Source organism: Myotis myotis, unplaced genomic scaffold (assembly GCF_014108235.1).
Source record: "Myotis myotis isolate mMyoMyo1 unplaced genomic scaffold, mMyoMyo1.p scaffold_m19_p_25, whole genome shotgun sequence".
Lineage (NCBI taxonomy): Eukaryota > Metazoa > Chordata > Mammalia > Chiroptera > Vespertilionidae > Myotis > Myotis myotis.
This window is the reverse complement of record NW_023416330.1, coordinates 4,207,338-4,224,880: the sequence shown is the minus strand read 5'-3', so window position 1 is coordinate 4,224,880 and position 17,543 is coordinate 4,207,338. Positions and strand designations below refer to the sequence as shown.

The window sequence follows — 17,543 nt, the reverse complement described above, 5'->3', positions numbered from 1 at the left end:
CACTCCCAGGAGACCCAGGGCGCTCTAGAGTCCTCTGGGAGCGCGGATAGAACAGCAGGGTGGGCTGCGGGTGACGCGTTGCTATGGATACCCCGGGACAGGGGACGCACGGAGCACACTCAAAACTTTCGCCCAGAGCCCCGTCAGGCCGCGGGCGACGGCACAGCCCCAACCTGCTCGGCCCCGCCCACAGCCTGGGAGGGGCAGGTGGCTCTCTCCAATCACAGTTCCGGAGGGAGAACTGACAACGTTCCCCCCCAATCATAGCCTGCAACGACATTGATGCCTCTTTCCTCCAATCATCACCGAGTCGCGAGGGGGTTGTCGGGATGGTGGCCGGAGCCAACATGGAGTCCTTAGTAGGATAAGGGTGAAACTGCTGTTGCCGGCTGCTCCTGTTCTTCCCCCCCATCATGTTGGTGCACTTATTTCGGGTCGGGATTCGGGGAGGTACTGTCCTAGGCAGGCCGCTACTCCCCCTCCGCTTCCAGACATTCTCGACCGTCAGGTAATGAAAAGACCTACTGAGAGTGCGGGGCCATTGACCGGCTGGCCGGGCAACGGAGCCGCCGGGAGTTGGAGTCCCGGGCTCGCCCGAGGCCTGCTGGGAGTTGTAGTCCTACCGGGCCGAGGGTGGAATGTCACTCCCCGGAGAACTGGCCTCAATTATTCATAACGATGAGCCTGGTGCCTGAAGGAGGCTCCGCGCATCTGTGTCCGCGTGGGGGCCGACTGAGGGAACGCTCTGGGTCCGCGACCACGCCCGACCCGCACTCCCTCCCCACCAGGGGGCGCCGAGCTGCACAGGTGTCGGCCCTTCCGGTGCTGAACCGGCCCTGTCCTGTCGTAATTAATTGGTCTGGCAATTTGGATAAAATTTATTCGGCTGCAGGCCCTGGCTTCAGCCTCAAGTTCTGAAGTTCAGAATGGACCCCAGAACAACCCTGCTGTAGGCAGCGTCTGGGTCAGACCCAGGTCCTGCCTCAACGACGCAGCTGCCGCAGCCTGGGCTGCAGTAAATAGTGACTTCGAGTCTTGGACTGCTGGTCTTGTTTGGTTTTCCACGGTTGTTTTATTTTGTTTTTCTATTTTATCTTGGCTTGTAAATGTGTAGAATTAAATCATATTTCCTTGTGGGGGAAAAATGATTCGTGTCCAGAGACACTTAGTATTAGTGGTGCTCCCAAGATTCAAAGTGAGACGAACAAAAATGGTTCCTAGATGCGGGTACTTTCAGCAAAGACAGGCAGTCTAGTAAGTTGTCCATGTGTGTTCTTGTATGTTCACTGTGCACACATGGGTCCAAAGAGAGAAAGAGAGGGGTGGGAAACGAAGAGGACCCCGAACGGAGACCCCAGTGTAAATGCTTTATGAGAAGGCACTGGTTCCTTGTGACCCTGGAGTGAATGATCTGAGGGTGGAGCAGCAGCGGATTGCCAGGGTGGGTGGATGTGGACTTGTGCTTTGGTAAATCCATCCGATTGATACAGGGCAGGGGCCGAGTGGAGCTGGAGCCAGAAGTACCGGTGCTGGGAAGTAATCTGCAAGTTCTTGGCAGTGACCAAGCCCTGCTTAGAGCCTTAGTTTGGAGAAGATAAGGAAAGCTGGAGCCCAGCGGGTGTGGCTCGGTGGTTGAGTGTCGACCTATGAACCAGGAGGTCACGATTGGATTCTGGCCAGGGCACATGCCTGGCCTGTGGATTGAATCCTCAGTAGGGGGCGTGCAGAAGGCAGCCAATCAATGATTCTCTCTCATCCTTAATATTTCTATCTCCCCCTCCTTTCCTCTCTCTGAAATCAATTTCAAAAAATGAACATATTAAAGAAAAGCTGGAAAGTGTCCATGGTAAATTATTAAAAGGTTGAACAATCAGTAGGAAAAGAATAAGGCTATTAGTATAATTTAAGCCAAAGAGAAACCCAAGGAAAGAGACCCAGTAATATTCAAGTATTTGTTCGTGCTTTTGTGTAGTGTTTTTCAAATGTTCAAGTTATAACACAATAGATCATAAAATGAACTTAATGGGTTGGAGCCATTTAAAAGTGAATATAATAGAAAATAGCATACATATTTAAAAATAGAGAAAGTATCATTTTGTGAAGCATTTCAACTTTGTGTGACATATTTATGTTCCGTACTGGGTTACTTTGTAAAATGAATTTTTTACTGTTGGCCTCAGTAAATCTGAAACTTTGCAAACCCCGAAGTTGTGTGTTAGGTCCGGTTGTTCTGCATTTCTAATGAGGGCATTCACTCAACAAACATTTTTTAAACATCCATTATGTTCCTGAGCACTGCTAAGTGGTGAGGATGCGATGGGGAATAATACGAGTTTCCTAGGATATTCTAATGGGGAAGTTGGACAATTACACTGGGCAGAAGGAGAGTGAGCTTCTCTATTTACACTTACGATGGCCCTGGCTGGTGTGCTCAGTGGTTAGGTCATTGGCCTGAGCACCAAAGGGTGGAGGGTTCAATTCCTGGTCAAGGGCATGCACCTGGGTTGCAGGTTTAATCCCTGGGCCCCAGTGCCTGGTTAGGGCAAGTGCGGAAGGCAAGCAATCAATGTAGGATTTTTCTCTCTCCTTCCTGCTCTCTAAAAATCAATGGAAAAAATATCCTCAGGATAGTAACCAAAAAAAAAAAAAAAAAAAACCCTGAAGACGGACATAAATTACACAGTGAAAACAAGACCTAAAAACCGGGCAGGTGGAAAGGGGTGAGTGGAGGCATAAGGTAGAAGTGGCAAGAAGCATGGGCCTCCTGCAGGAAGGGAAGGTTGAGGTGAAGTCTGCAGTTAGGAGGGCCTGGGAATACAAAGCACGATCACCGTGAAGGGAAAACTCACTCACTGCCTTTCCCCATTGATAATCTCATTTGGGTTTTTGAGCATCCCACTATATACTCTTGGTTATAACTTCCACTCCTAACGCCTCTGTGGCCAAGCTTGTCCTCTTCCAGCCACATCCCTCTGCTATGATCTTTAAAATGCAAATCTGATTATGTCACACCCACCCCAACCTAAAAACCGGAAATGGTCCTCACTGCCCTCCAAAGTCCAGCTGTTACAAGGACTGTAATGACTGCTCCCTCAGACAGGAGGGCAGTCCCTGCTCTGCACGAGGAGTGCTGCGTGCCCCTCGGTTCCCCTACCCCACACTCTGCAAGTGAAACTGCCAGGAGGTATTTACGTGGTCTCCTGTTCAGCTCCTGCTCTCCATGCCTCACAGCAGAGCACTGGGCACAGTAGGCACACAACTCTACATGGCTATTTATAGATGCAGAAGCTGCAGGAAAAAGGAGGCGATCCTGGCCTATCCGAGATGACAAAATATGTTATTTGCATTTTTAATCTTTTTCTTCCTTCAGCTGGCAGAGTGGGAGCGTGTCACACTTTCCCTCCGTACACTGTCACATGAGCACTGGAGGCCTGGGAGGAGCCAGGTGATGGGATGCAAAAAGCATTGACTAGTAGTCAGAAGACTTGGGTCCTGGCCCTGCCCCACATGGCTTTGGGCACGTCACAGAGGGCAGAGTAGAATAAGCCTAGATCCTGGAATCCCGTGTCCGGGTTCCCCTCTAGTCCCAGTTCCACTGCTTGGGGACAGTTTATTAGTTCTGTCAGCCCTACATGATTTTGCCATCTACCAAGTGAGAATAATGGCATCTCACTCCCAGGGACTCAAGATGAAACGTAGACCATGAACACTTGTAGGCGGGGCCCTAGCTGAGTGCTCTCCCCCTCTTCTCTGAGCCGTGTGCACTCACGACTTCTGTGTCCTCCACCGGGAGGCAGTGCCATGAACTAGCTGCCAGGCAGGGTGTCCCCCAGCTCTGCCATCCTGGGTCCTGGGATCTGACAGCATGTGGGTTGCAGCCAGTCACTGGTCCAGAGGTGCCTCCGGAGGCTGAGAGGGCCTGGCTGGCTGAGTGACTGCACATGCCCCTGTCTCATTCCTCAGCTACTTTGCATGTGTATGTTTGTCTCAGAAACAGTTGCTTCAGAGCAGCCTGAGAAACGCAGTGCAGGGCCTGGCAGAAGGGAAGTGCTGCCCTCCAGAGGGCTCACCCCAGGGCTCAGCTGGTTCATGATCAGCGGGGCCTCGAGCCATCAATGCAGTTCTCTCCCCACAGGCACTCTGATGGCCACCACAGCTCCTGTCTCCTCAGGGCTGTGGCCCAGCTGCGGTCCCAGCTCCGGGCTCGCCTCCCTCAAGTGCCACCGGGTCCAGGTCGAAGGCCCTTTTCCTGGTGCTGGTTTGGGGGAGCCCTCCTGGGCCCCGTGGTGCTGAGTAAGTGCCCCCGCCTCTGCCTTGTGGCGCTGTGTGAGGCAGAAGAGGCTCCTCCTGCCTGGTCCAAACCCTATGATGTGGAGACCCGCTTTAACTGGAAGCTCTTCTGGCAGTTTCTGCGCCCCCACCTGCTGATCCTGGGGGCAGCCATCGTGGTGAGATATTCCCCTGCACCCCTGAAACCAAGGATAGGGAACAACTCAGTCAAGGGTTTGCAGAAGCCCCAGCCAGAGCTGCGTGGGGACAGCTTGCCTGCCTCTTGTAGTCTTAGGAGACCTTGGGAAGCATCCTGGGCTGGCTTGAGGAGGGAGGCCAGGGATACAGGAGAACCTGGGTGTACAGGGTATAGGGGTCCCCAGGGCCTGGCAGCCAGAGCTTAGACTCTCAAAGAGGCACAAGAGCAGCCAAAGCATGGACAGCAGCAGGAGAGGAAGGGCTAAGGTCAGAGCTGGGGGTGAAGAGTCTGGCCCCCTCTCAATGTCTGTGCTCCCCCAGCTGGCACTGGGTGCGGCACTGGTGAACGTGCAGATCCCGCTGCTCCTGGGCCAGCTGGTGGAGATTGTGGCCAAGTACACGAGGGACCACATGGGCAACTTCCTGAAAGAGTCTCGGAGCCTCAGCACCCACCTGCTCCTCCTCTACGGCCTCCAGGTATGGCAGGACAGGGGGCCCGGGCAGACAGAAAAGCCGCCTGGGCACCCCTGAGTGCCCCTGCTTCTCTCCCAGGGACTGCTGACCTTTGGGTACCTGGTGCTCCTGTCCCGCATCGGCGAGCGCATGGCTTTGGACATGCGGAGGGCCCTCTTCAGCAACCTGCTCCGGTACGGCCAGCTGCAGGGGTGACTTCGGGTAGGAGTGACCGATGGGCCCCCCAGGGGTCCCAGTGAACGTCTGGAGCGGGGCCTTATCCTGAAGTAACGTCTCTCTCTTTCCCCCACTGTTGCCCCGGGTCCCACTGCCAGACAAGACATTGCTTTCTTTGATGCTAAAAAGACAGGGCAGCTGGTGAGCCGATTGACAACTGATGTGCAGGAGTTTAAATCGTCTTTCAAACTTGTCATCTCCCAGGTCAGTGCCCCACGTTCCCTACCCACACACCCCCGTTCAGACACAATGGCCAGCCCCCCCCCCAGTCCTTTGGGCCCCGCGCCTGGTGAGGGTGTGGGTGAAGGACTGGGGAAGTTCAGGGAAGAGTGCCAGGGCAGTGTCCAAGGTCAGGATAAGCTGTTTCTCTCCTGTTCTGAAATCCTACCTCCCCCGGAAACCTTCCCAAGGACTCAGACAAGAGCCTTTCCTGGCCCAGCTTGCCAACAGCAGAATCACCTGGTCCCCAGGAGGCCTGGCACGTTGGCAGTGTTGAGGAGAATGAGCGATGGCTTTTACTATATTACTGATGTCCTCTCCTCGTCCACCGTGTTGGCACTGTGGCTGCTGGATCACGGCAGACACCAGCCCACAGCATCAGTTTCTAGAGCAGAAAGAGAGGCACACTGGGATCTGTCAGGGGACGGAAGCCATGTCCACAGACACTCTCATCCAGCCCCTTCATGCCTGCTTGTCAAGCAAGGGTTATGGCGCTAGCCAGTTTGGCTCAGTGGATAGAGTGTCAGCATGCGGACTGACGGGTCCAGAGTTCAGTTCTGGTCAAGGGCACATGCCCAGGTTGCAGGCTCGATCCCCAGTGGGGGGGCTTGCAGGAGGCAGCAGATCAATGATTCTCATTATTGTTTCTATCTCTCCCTTCCTCTCTGAAATCAAAAATATTTTTTAATAATAATCCTATGTAATAAAAGGGTAATATGCAAATCGACCGAATGGCAGTCACTATGACATGGGCAGCATGGACAGGGACTCAACGCAGGAGCTGCCGCCCTGGTGGTCGGTGCGCTCCCACAGGGGGAGTGCAGCTCAGCCAGAGCCCTGAGCCAGGCCCACAGCTGGGGAGCGCAGCCAGGGCTCAGGGCAGCACTAAGGATGTCCGACTGCCGTGGGGGGCGGGCCTAAGCTATCAATCGGACATTCCCCCAGGGCTCCCGGACTGCGAGAGGGCACAGGCCTGGCTGAGGGACCCCAGAGTACACGAATTTTGTTCACTGGGCCTCTAGTAATAAAATGTCTAAAACCATTTACTGGAAGGAAAAAAAAAGAAAGGGTTATGTTCTGTGACCAGTGGGCCACCAGTTGGCCTCCGAGGAGTGAGGCCTGTAGCCTTGGCCTTGTGGATGTAGAGCTGTAGCCAGCTGACCCTTCATAACATCCCCCATGTTGTGGTGCTGGTGCCAAACTGCCTTCCTGCCTCCTTCCCTCCACCCAGGGGCTTCGAAGCTGCACCCAGGTGGTTGGCTGCCTGGTGTCCCTGTCCATGCTGTCCACACGCCTCACGCTGCTGATGATGGTGGCCATGCCCTCCCTGATGGGAGTTGGCACCTTGATGGGCTCAGCTCTCCGAAAATTGTCTCGCCAGTGTCAGGAGCAGGTACCAGAATTCCCACCCATCCTCCTTAGCCTACCCTTTCTCTCTGCTCTGTCACTCCTCCTCATCACCCACCTGACTTCCTATCTCCTGGAATCTCTGCAGGTAGCCAGGGCAACAGGTGTAGCAGATGAGGCCCTGGGTAACGTTCGGACTGTGAGAGCCTTCGCCATGGAGCAGCGGGAAGAGGAGTGAGTCCCGGGTAGGGGTGGAGCCCAAAGCAGGGGGGCTCCCCATATGCACTCCCATGCCCTGCGCCCGGGCTGGCTGCTTCCTGAGGGCTGGGCTCGGCCTCTGTCCCCAGACGCTACGGAGCAGAGCTGGAAGGGTCCCGCTGTAAGGCAGAGGCACTGGGCAGAGGCATCGCCCTGTTCCAGGGGCTCTCCAACATCGCCTTCAACTGTGAGTGAGCAGCGGCCTCGCCTGGGGGGCAGGGCTGGGAGGAGCAAAGGACAGGCCCCTGCAGGACAGCCCTCACCTGCTTGATGTCCTTCAGTGCCAGGAGCCCAAGCTAGTAACGCAGGCAGGCAGTGGGCAGGTGGGCTGATGTCACAGCCGAGCTATGTGTAGCATGCCCAGGAGGAAGCAAGGACGTGGCCCCTCCTCCCACCACTTGTTTCCAAAGACAGAGACCATGCAGGTGACTCACCGGAATTCAGCCAGTGGAGGCACAGCAGGGACTGGAACTGGGGACTACCACCTGGGCCAGGCTCTGCCCTGTTCTTCCAGCTGCTTCCTTTCTAACCACCTGTCCGTTCCCCACGCAGGCATGGTCTTGGGCACCCTCTTTATTGGGGGTTCCCTCGTGGCTGGACAGCAGCTGACCGGGGGAGACCTCATGTCCTTCCTGGTGGCCTCCCAGACGGTGCAGAGGTGAGTGTGGGCGGCCCCTTCCTCAGCAGCGCTGAGGGCTGAGGGCGCATGCCCCCTGCTGCTCCTGTGAAGCACAGGCCCTCCTCCCCGTGTGTCCTCCAGCCTGCTTCACTGACTCCACTCAGGAATGCAGCTGTCAGGTCAGCCTTCCAAACCACTCGGGCTTTAAGACATTTTTTGGTTAATCCTGACCCAAGAATATGTTTTCAACTGATTTTTAGAGAGAGTGGAAGGGAAAGATGGGGGTGGGGTGGAGAGAAACCTCAATGTTAGAGAGACATATCTATTGGTTGCCTCTCACACACACCAACTCGACTAGCGATTGAGCCTGCAACCCAGGTACATGCCCTTGACCGGAATCAAACCCTTGACCTTCAGTCCTCAGGCCAATACTCTAACCACTGAACCAAGTTGGCAAGGGCACATTTTTAAAATTATAGTAAAATACACATGACATGAAATTTACCATCTTAACCTTTTTTTAAAAATATATATTTTTATTGATTTCAGAGAGACAGGGAAAGGGGGAGATAGAAACATCAATGATGAGAAAGAATCATTGATCAGCTGCCTCCTGCATGCCCCCCACTGAGGATCCAGCCCACAACCTGGGCACTGACTGGGAGTGAATCATGACCCCCTGGTTCATAGGTTGATGCTCAACCACTGAGCCACACTGGCTGGGCTACCATTTTAACCATTTTTTTAAAAATATATTTTATTGATTTTTTTACAGAGAGGAAGGGAGAGGGATAGAGAGTTAGAAACATCGATGAGAGAGAAACATCAATCAGCTGCCTCCTGCACACTCCCTGCTGTGGATATGCCTGCAACCAAGGTACATGCCCTTGACCGGAATCGAACCTGGGACCCTTGAGTCCGCAGGCTGACGCTCTATCTACTGAGCCAAACCGGTTTGGGCAATTTTAACCATTTTTAAGTTATAGCTTAGTAGTGTTATATATACTCACACTGTTGTGTAACCATCACCACCATCATCTTCAGAACTTTTCATCTTGCAAAACTGAAACTCTGTCTCCATTAAACACTAACCTCCATGCTCCCCTCCCCCAGCCCCTGGCACCCACCCCCCTACTCTCTGTCTCTAAGTCTGACTACTCTGGGTGCCTCCTGTAAGTGGGATCACACAGGATTTGTCCTTTGTGGTTGGCTTATTTCACTCAGGTTCATCCACGATGTAGCCTGTGTCAGAATTTCTTTCTTTTGGGGGCAGAATAAGATTCTGGATAGACCACCTTTCGTAAGAGCTGGCCTGCCCTTCTCTGCCTGACTTGCTCCCCGGCCCTGCACCCTGGTGGCTTCTTGTGCTGGTTGCTCTGAAGTCTACCTGCTCCTCTGGGTCCCGTCTGCCTATGGGCAGCCCAGAGCTAGGCTGACTTTGCCACAAGATGGCCTCAGGCCCCCTTCTCTGTATCTTCCTTCCCAGTAAACAGTAGCAGTACCTTCTCCCACTTCTCCACACACTTCCCATGTGCACAGAAATATATGAAACTTAAATATATGTTCCAACAAGTAGTTGAAGATTGAATATTACACAGTAAGTCATGATGAGCCAAGACCTGTGTTACCACCAACCACGTCAAGGAAATAGAGCCTCACCCCAGGTGCCTCCCACCCCCCCCCACCCCCCGCCCTGTGCCCTTTACCTGCTGCTCCCCATTCTGATGGCAGTTGGCACCTGGCTCCACTCCATGTCTCCCACCTGTTCCTCAGAATCCCTCACCGTCGGCCTTATTGTCCTGGGCAGAATGGAACTAACCCCGGACAGGCAGGTGGAAAGGACTCCCGTCCTCGGCCCCATTTCTGCCTGGTGCTTTCTGATCTAGGCCTGCTTAGCCCCTCTGGTCCTGGGTGGCCCCCTCCTTCCTCCAGCCTGGGAACTGTTTCCTGGTGGCCGTGGGACTCAGAGGCTCTAACTTGTCACAGTGCAGGGACTTGGGGCCTCTCCCTGCTGGCTCCCCAGGCCCACCTTTGGCCTCATTTTAGTCCTGAGGACCCTTATGAACCCACCGGCTCCCTTCATGCCCTCACCAGACGGCCTTCCAGGGAGCAGTGGCAGGAAAGTCTTGTAAGGAGGGAAGCTGCACCCTCCAGGCCTGGCCTCGTCCTTCAGACTCACCTTCCCTTGGCCCCACCCACCCCGCTTCTGGCCTGTGTACAGACCCTCTCCTTCCTCCCCCTGCTCTGCTGGCCAGTTAACAGAGTTCAGACAGACGCAAGGGGCCTTTGGAGTGCCTGGGAGCGTTCACACGGCGTCTTGCAGGCTACTAGGTGGGCCGCTCCCACAGCCACGGGCCTTTGGCCTACCTTTTAGGGGCCCCTCACCTCATGGGAATCTTCACCACCCACCTTGGAGGAATTGGGTTTCATTTTATTGAAGAAGCTGGTGTGTTTCCTCCTGGGTCCAGCAGGAGAGAGGGGAGGGGTGGGGAGGGGAGGAAGGCAGTGCTGCCCTGCCTTCAAGCTGCCCCAACCTTTGGACCCCATCCAGTTATTCTTTTTGGTGGCATTGGGGCCCCCCAAGCGATGGGGAGGCACCTAGACTACAGTCAGAGCCACTCCAACTGGTCCACGTCCGGGTCTGGGCTCACCTGGGCCTCCCCCACCCCCGCCCCGCCCTGCCAGGTCTCTAGGGAGAACCGAGGCCTGGCTTCTGAGCCATCTCTGAGAGCAAGGTCATGCTCACCAGCGAGTCATGTGCATCTGGTTTTCGGTTGCTGCTGGCACCTCTGCCAGGCACTAATGGCTTCCAGATCTCTCCCTTCTCACCCACAGATAACGCTGTCCTGGCTCTTCCTTGTTCAGTGCATCCTGCTCCCTTTGGCAAGTGCTGATGCTCTAAGCCGCCAGAGCCACTTCCCCGCAGGCTTTCCCCTCCCCCACCGGGGGCTGGAAGAAGTGAGATCGCTGAGGAGTCAGCCTTTCCTCTCAGGAAGGCCCTGCACACACAGCCACACACTGTCATGGGCCGCCCAGGCCAGTGCAGGCCTGGTGACTAAGAACAGTGACTCACCGCCCCCCCCCGCCCGCGGCCCTGCGTGATGGAGGTGGCCTGCTGTCTAGACAGACACACTGGCCCATCCCTGCTGTCAGAGCCACGATAAAGTGCTCCAGGGCTGTCCCCGGAGTTTGCCTTGTGCTGTGCTCTCTTCTGTCTGTTTGTTTGTTCGTTTGTTCATCCTCACCCGAGGATATTTTTTTCATTTATTTAAAGAGAGAGGGAGGGAGGGAGGGGGAGAGAGAAACATCAAAGTGAGAGAGACATCAATTGGTTGCCTCCTGCACATGCCTGACGTGGGCTGGGAATCCAATCTGCAACCCAGGTTCGTGCCCTTGACTGGGAATTGAACCCTCGACCCTTAGGTGCACAGGCCAACGCTCTACCACCGAGCCACCCTGGCCAGGGCTTCTGTTTTCTTTCTAAAAGGACTAACATCCATTTCCCCCTTTAATTAGCCTTTGCTTCCCCCGTGGCTCAATATCTAGCTCTGACCTGCCCTTGTGGGCCTCACAGCCCTGACTGCTGCTGATGGCTGCAGGCCGTGTCGAGTCCAGCCGCACTGAGCCCTGGGGTCCTGGTCCTAAGGTAGTGACGCCCATAAGGAAAGGATGTGGCTCCGAAGGGAGGAGCGACTTGCCCTGTGACCGGCCGGGGCCCAGGGCTCCTAGGGTTGCCGATTGCAGGACCGTCCTCTGCGTTTGGCTCCAGCCCACGTTTCCTTGCCTCAGCCCACACGTCCCCAGCTGAGACCCAGGCCTCCCTCCGGTGCCAGCCTTCTCAGCCCTTCTCTGCTCCTCACAGGTCCATGGCCAACCTCTCTGTCCTGTTTGGTCAGGTGAGTGGCAGAGTTGGGGGTGGGTCCGGTGGCCGCCAGTGTCACCTGTGCGCTGCAGGAACTGGGTGTCTGGCCACGGGGGTGCCACACCTGCCTGCGTGGGAGCCCTCACTGCACACTAAATCCCCTCCCAGGTGGTGCGGGGGCTCAGCGCGGGCGCCCGGGTGTTTGAGTACATGACTTTGAGCCCGTGCATCCCGCTGTCCGGAGGCTGCTGTGTCCCCCGAGAGCAGCTGCGTGGGTCCATCACGTTTCACAACGTCAGCTTCAGGTAAGTGTCGGTGGGTGGGGGCAGGGTCATTCCCTCCAGGCTGGGGACCTGCAGGCCACTGTCCCGCTAAATCAGCCCCCTCGGGTACAAGGAGACTTCAGGAGGGACTGGGGCAACCAGGGACCGAGAACCTGATCTGACTGAGGGTGTCTTGGCTCCTCCCAGTTACCCCAGCCGCCCGGGCTTCCCCGTACTCAAAGACTTCACCCTCACGCTGCCCCCTGGCAGGATCGTGGCCCTTGTGGGCCAGTCCGGTGGAGGTAAGAGGAACTCACGGCCTCTCACCCTGTGACTTCCCTCCTATGGTGGCCACTCAGAGCAGAACCCCTCCACTGCCACCCCTGAAACCCATGCCCCTCCCTGACTGCCCTGTCTCCCTAACCCCCATTCTGCAGGAAAGACCACCGTGGCTTCCCTGCTTGAGCGCTTCTACGACCCTACGGCAGGCAGGGTCACCCTAGACGGGCAGGACCTGCGGACCCTCGACCCCTCTTGGCTCCGGGGCCAGGTTATCGGCTTCATCAGCCAGGTGTGGAGAGAAGAGGCTTTCCTCGCCGCCCAGGCACTCAGACATCTCCCTCCTCCTCCAGGCCCTGCCTCTCTCAGTTCTATGGCACCTGGGCCTTTTCTCCTTCCCAGCCCCTTGTCCCTGCGCTGGGGGTGGGGGGAGGCTCTCACCATCTTCGTTTGTTCCCCGGCATTCCTTGGGGTCTGAGGTTTCCACGTCCTGGACCACCGCCCCCCTGCCCTGGTCTCACTAAAAGCCAAGGAAAGGGGCTGGGATGGCTGTTGCAGGATCCCTGGGTTATGACAAGCCCACGGTGTCCAGAGATCTAGAAACACCCATGCGATGCTGCTGGTACTGCTGGCGGCCACTCACTCACTAAGCAAGGTCTGACACTGCCTCTGCTTGAGGCGGTGCCGCCCAGAGAGGGTCCACTTTCCCGCTGGGCATGGATTAAGCGGGCACCTACTAACCCCCCGAGGCTGCCTCCACGGCAGAAGAAAGCCGCAGTGCACACTCCTCTGTGCCCATCCCTGCAGAGGGGAGGGGCTCTCTGTTCTCACTTGAACTGTAACTGAACTGGCCCTGCCTGCCCTCCAAGGGGTCCTGGTGTGTCCAAAATAGCCGCTCCTGACATCCCCCTCGGGGTTGGGGCAAAGTCAGAGGGTTTCCTGTGGACTCCCCCCTCCCACCCCAGGAGCCAGTCCTGTTCGGAACAACAATCATGGAGAACATCCGCTTTGGGAAGCTGGGTGCCTCTGATGAAGAGGTCTACGCAGCTGCCCGGGAAGCCAACGCACACGAGTTCATCACCAGCTTCCCCGAGGGCTACAACACCGTCGTCGGTGAGTGCCAAGTGCCTGCTGGGTCTGCAGGGCCCATGGTGTGAGGCTGGGGCCGAGGGGACAGGAATAGGCATTGCATCGAGGAAGATAGGCCAGAACTGCGGCCAGTGGGGACAGGGGAGTCCAGGCACAAGCAGGCTGCACAGACAGACACGACAGGGAATGCAGTCACCGTCCGGGCCGATAATGATGTCCCGGTCAACAACGGACCACGTGCAGGACCGGGATACCCGCACAGCCTGGCGTGCTGTGGGCTGCACAACAATAAAAGTCACCAATGACGCATTTCTCAGAATGCTGTTTTTTTTTTATTCTCATTTGAGGATTTTTTCCATTGATTTTTAGGGAGAGTGGAAGAGAGAGGGAAAGACAGAGAGAAATATCGATGTGAGAAACACATCAATTGGTTGCCTCCTGCATGAGCCCGGGCTGCGGAGGACCCTACAGCCAAGATACATGGCCTTGACCAGTGCCGTGTGACCACTCGGTCTGCAGGTCAACGCCCTGTCCACTGAGCTAAACCGGCTGGGGCTCTCAGAATGTATTTAATCGTTAAGTGATGTAACTGTACAGGACCCGCCAGGGACACAGCGATTGGGTGTTGGGGCCTGTGTTCTGAGACGCGAGCAGTGGGTGTGATCTCGTAGTCGTCCACCGTCCCTGTCCTGCTCTCTGACTTAAAGGAGTGTCCTCTCTGACTTACCCAGGAGAGGACTGGCCCTGTAGGGCGTCCGAGTGGCAGCTTGCAGCGTCGCTCATCTTGGAGGTCTTCTCTCCAGCCCCTGGGGCATGTTATCTATCGTCCAGTCTCTGGGCTCTTGGCTAATGTCCCCGCATGTCTCTGGGCACAGGCACACCAGGTTGTCCGCTCTCTTTTTGAACTTCGGCCTCAGTCTAGCTGAACTTCCACCTCCCGAGGGGTGCTCCCGTCTGTAGCCATCTTCATGTCCCGTGTTACTGATCAGCTGGGTTACTCACTGCTGAGATTCCACAGCCTCTTGGGTGGCACTGTCGTACCTCGCACCCAGCACGCTCCAGGCTTCTCTGGGGCTTCAGCCTGCCCCTCCCTGCTCCGTGACGGCCGTCGCCCGGAGGCTCTTTGGCTCCAAGGCTGCCACCCCTGCAGTTCTCCCCAGATGTGGCCTCCCCAGAATGCCTGTGCTGTCACACCCCCAGGAGCCTATATCAGGTCTTGGATGTCCCACAGCAGCGGAGACCCATGAGGCCAGGGATGGCGGCTAGAACCTCAGATCCCATCCTGGCGCTCACACCCGGAGCCCTACCGTGTGCACAGCTCACATCACCTTGCACGAGTGTGTGTGCATTTGCACAGGGATGTGGGAGCCGATGCAGAGGCAGGGCGAACACGCACAGGCCAAGGGGGGACCCCAAGGGGCCAGATGGAAAGTTCCCAACAGACCCGTGCCCCTTTGCAGGACCTCCCCCAAGTGCAGAGCTGACTGCTTCAGGCCCCTGCCCTGTCCCCTTCATCCCCAGGTGAACGGGGCACAACCCTGTCTGGTGGCCAGAAGCAGCGCCTGGCCATCGCCCGCGCCCTCATCAAGCAGCCAGCAGTGCTGATCCTGGACGAGGCGACTAGCGCTCTGGATGCAGAGTCCGAGCGGGTGGTGCAGGAGGCCCTGGACCGAGCCAGCACTGGCCGCACTGTGCTGGTCATCGCCCACCGGCTGAGCACCGTACGAGGGGCCCACCACATCGTCGTCATGGCCCAGGGCTGTGTCTGTGAGGTTAGTGGGTGCCGGGGGGGGGGGGGGGGGGGAGGCGGGGGCGGAGGGTTGTTGGGAAGCTTGAGCCGTAGACACACTGGAGCAGTGGCTCAGCCGAGCTGTGTGAGCGTATGGCCGGGTCCTGGGGGCTTGGGGCTATCTTCTACAAGCAGCACCCCATGTGGATTCAGAAATTTCTGCCCTTTGGTAAGCGCTGGCCTCTCAGGTCACCAGAGTCTTCCTCTGTTCCCTGGGGGCAGGAGAGCTCCCAGGGTCACAGGGAAGTGTAGTGTGCCTGGGGCTGAGGTGCAGAAGAGGCAGCCCCAGGGACCAGCCAGGAGCTGCACCCAGAGGCAGGGTCCACAGCAAGGCTTTGAGGCTGCGTGGGGCCTGTTCAAGCCAAAGCTGAAGGGTTTGCAGGGCTGCAGGCCCTGAGCTGGGGGTCTTTGGGTTGTGAGGGGGCCTGGAGGACAGCAGGGAGTGCTGCTTACAGACACAGATGTGCCAGTGGCACCTGTAACCACTTGTGCTTTGGTTTCATAGTGTCCCCACAAGGGACGCTGGCTTAGGTGACAGTGAGCCCGATGGCCAATATGAAGCCAGCTTTGTAGGGCCCTGAACTCTGAGCTGTGTTGGGTGACCATCTGCCCCTCCTTCCTCTCCAGGAGGGGACCCATGAAGAGCTCCTGAAGAAAGGTGGCCTCTATGCCGAGCTCATCAGGAGACAGGCCCTGGGTGCCCCGTCTCCTGAGGCCCCCAGAGGCCCCAGGAACCACCACCCAAAGTCCTGAGAGCAGCCCTCTGCAGTCTGGTCACTGCCAAGCATTAGTGCCCAGGGCTGAGGACTGAGCTCCCCAGAGGGCCGGGCTGGGCTGTGGGCTGCCCCCCTGCCCACATAAACCCAGGACAAGCCCTAGGCTGGAAGGAAGTTGGAACTGCTCCCATCGCCTCCCCCACCTACCTCCTGGCTGCCTTCCTCCTGCCAGAGCCACCGAGTCATTGGGCTGCACAGGGAAGGAGGCGGAGTCCTGGGCCCATGCTCTGCTCTCTACCTCCCCCCAGACCCTCCTCCCAGGAGCTCTGCCAGCCTCCCTCCTACCCGACAGCCTAAATTTGTCCAGGCCCCAGCTCTAAGGAGACTACATTCAGGGTTGGGGTGGGTAGAGAATTCACCCTGGGGTTCTCCCCCACACCCATGCCAGACCTCCGTTTCCTAGGCTGATCCCAACACCCCTTCATCCCCACTGCCTCTCTGGGCCCTGAAAGAAGGAACCCCCACCTTGGGTCAACCCCTCAAACCCACAATCCCCATCCTCAGAACAACTTCTCTTCCTTCACACAATCCTTGTTTCTAGATTTCACCCTCCCTCATCCAAACAGGACGGATGCCTGACAGGCCCTTGGGGAGGGAGAGGGGGGGTGGGCATTGTGGTCCAGCCTGGCTGTCTCACCACTGCCCCCCCCCCCCGAGTCTGTAACAAGGTGAGATTGTAGACAGCTCCCCTCTACATGAGGACACCAGCCTGAAGGGGACAGAGCAGGAGCCAATACACCCCAAATCACAGCCACAGCCACAGGAGCACATAGTACCAATAGTCCCCAAACCACAAGGGAGGGGCTGATGCTAAGCCCCTTGGGCAGACAAATACAAAACCAGTTGGAGGTCAGGCCAAGGGAAGCCAGCAGCCCCAAAGCTTGAATGAGGACCTGGGAGTAGCCGCGGTTTCCCACCAGCCCTCATGGACTCCCCTCCTGCCTTGGTTCTGCCCATATCACCTGTCAGCGGGCAACCTTCCCCTTTCACAGCCACATCCGGCTGAGGTACCCACTGAGCCCTGCTCCCTAGGTCGGGGAGAGGGATGGCCTGTGCCAGACCTTCGAGGCTGACCAAACATGTTAGGTTTCTCCTGTGGCACAGAGGGTGAGGCATGGTTGGGGGGCAGCAGCAGTTGCAGAAGCAGAGCTCAGGTGTGAGCGCAGGAGCTGGGTGAGGAACTCCACAGCCTCTTCTGTGTGTGGGTTAGGACCAGAAACCACCCAAAATGCCACAGCCACAGCCGCCCTGCTTTGCTGCCCCACTCCCTGACCGATGAAGAAATCGCATCCCAGGGCACCCCCGCCCAGGAAGCAGAGCCCAGGGCTGACTTCTGGTTGCTTTGCCAACTAAGCACCTAGTGCTGCCAAGAGCAGGCCTTAAGCCCCCTCCCCCCAGTCCACACTGGCCCCTCCCTCAGGAGAGCCAGCTGGGCCAGTTCCTGCTACTCCAGCCCTGGCCTCGGCCCACTGACACCAGATTCTGGGTCTCCTTAGCCCTTCAGGGTGGCCTCTCCAAATCCTGCTCCAACGCCCCACTCAGCTAGGAAAGTAGCGAGGTCCACATGTGCCTTCAGCTGGAAGGCCATGAGGTTGGCGCCGTGTAGCCTGAGCCTGGCCCTTTGCTCCTTTGGCTGTTAACATGGATCCTGAGCCTGGCAATGCTTAATTTTGACAGTTTAAGAGTTTCAGTGGTAAAGTACTTAAAACTCACAATGCTGCAGCCTCCAAAGGTGGTCAGATCTGGGCAATAAACTGTATTACCCACTTCCTCTGTCCAAAATGTGTTCATTGAGCACCTCTCGTGCCCACGATGGAGTTGACAGTCCCTGCCCATCGGACAGGCAACTGCAGTGCCGTGTGACCATGTTGTGAACTGTTTCTTC

General features: G+C 56.9%; 1 protein-coding gene across 1 annotated transcript; it reads left to right on the top strand.

Moving 5' to 3' along the window:
• The first annotated feature begins 319 nt into the window (after positions 1–319).
• ABCB8 (ATP binding cassette subfamily B member 8) lies at positions 320–17,425 on the top strand. Its single transcript, XM_036356155.1, has 16 exons — positions 320–508; positions 4,136–4,448; positions 4,789–4,944; positions 5,020–5,114; positions 5,256–5,361; positions 6,608–6,769; positions 6,872–6,957; positions 7,071–7,168; positions 7,534–7,639; positions 11,463–11,496; positions 11,631–11,767; positions 11,933–12,027; positions 12,163–12,296; positions 12,970–13,117; positions 14,615–14,865; positions 15,510–17,425. The coding sequence occupies exons 1-16, from the start codon at positions 414–416 to the stop codon at positions 15,633–15,635; spliced, it is 2,142 nt and encodes a 713-aa protein (XP_036212048.1). The 5' UTR covers positions 320–413; the 3' UTR covers positions 15,636–17,425.
• The last annotated feature ends 118 nt before the right edge of the window (positions 17,426–17,543 follow it).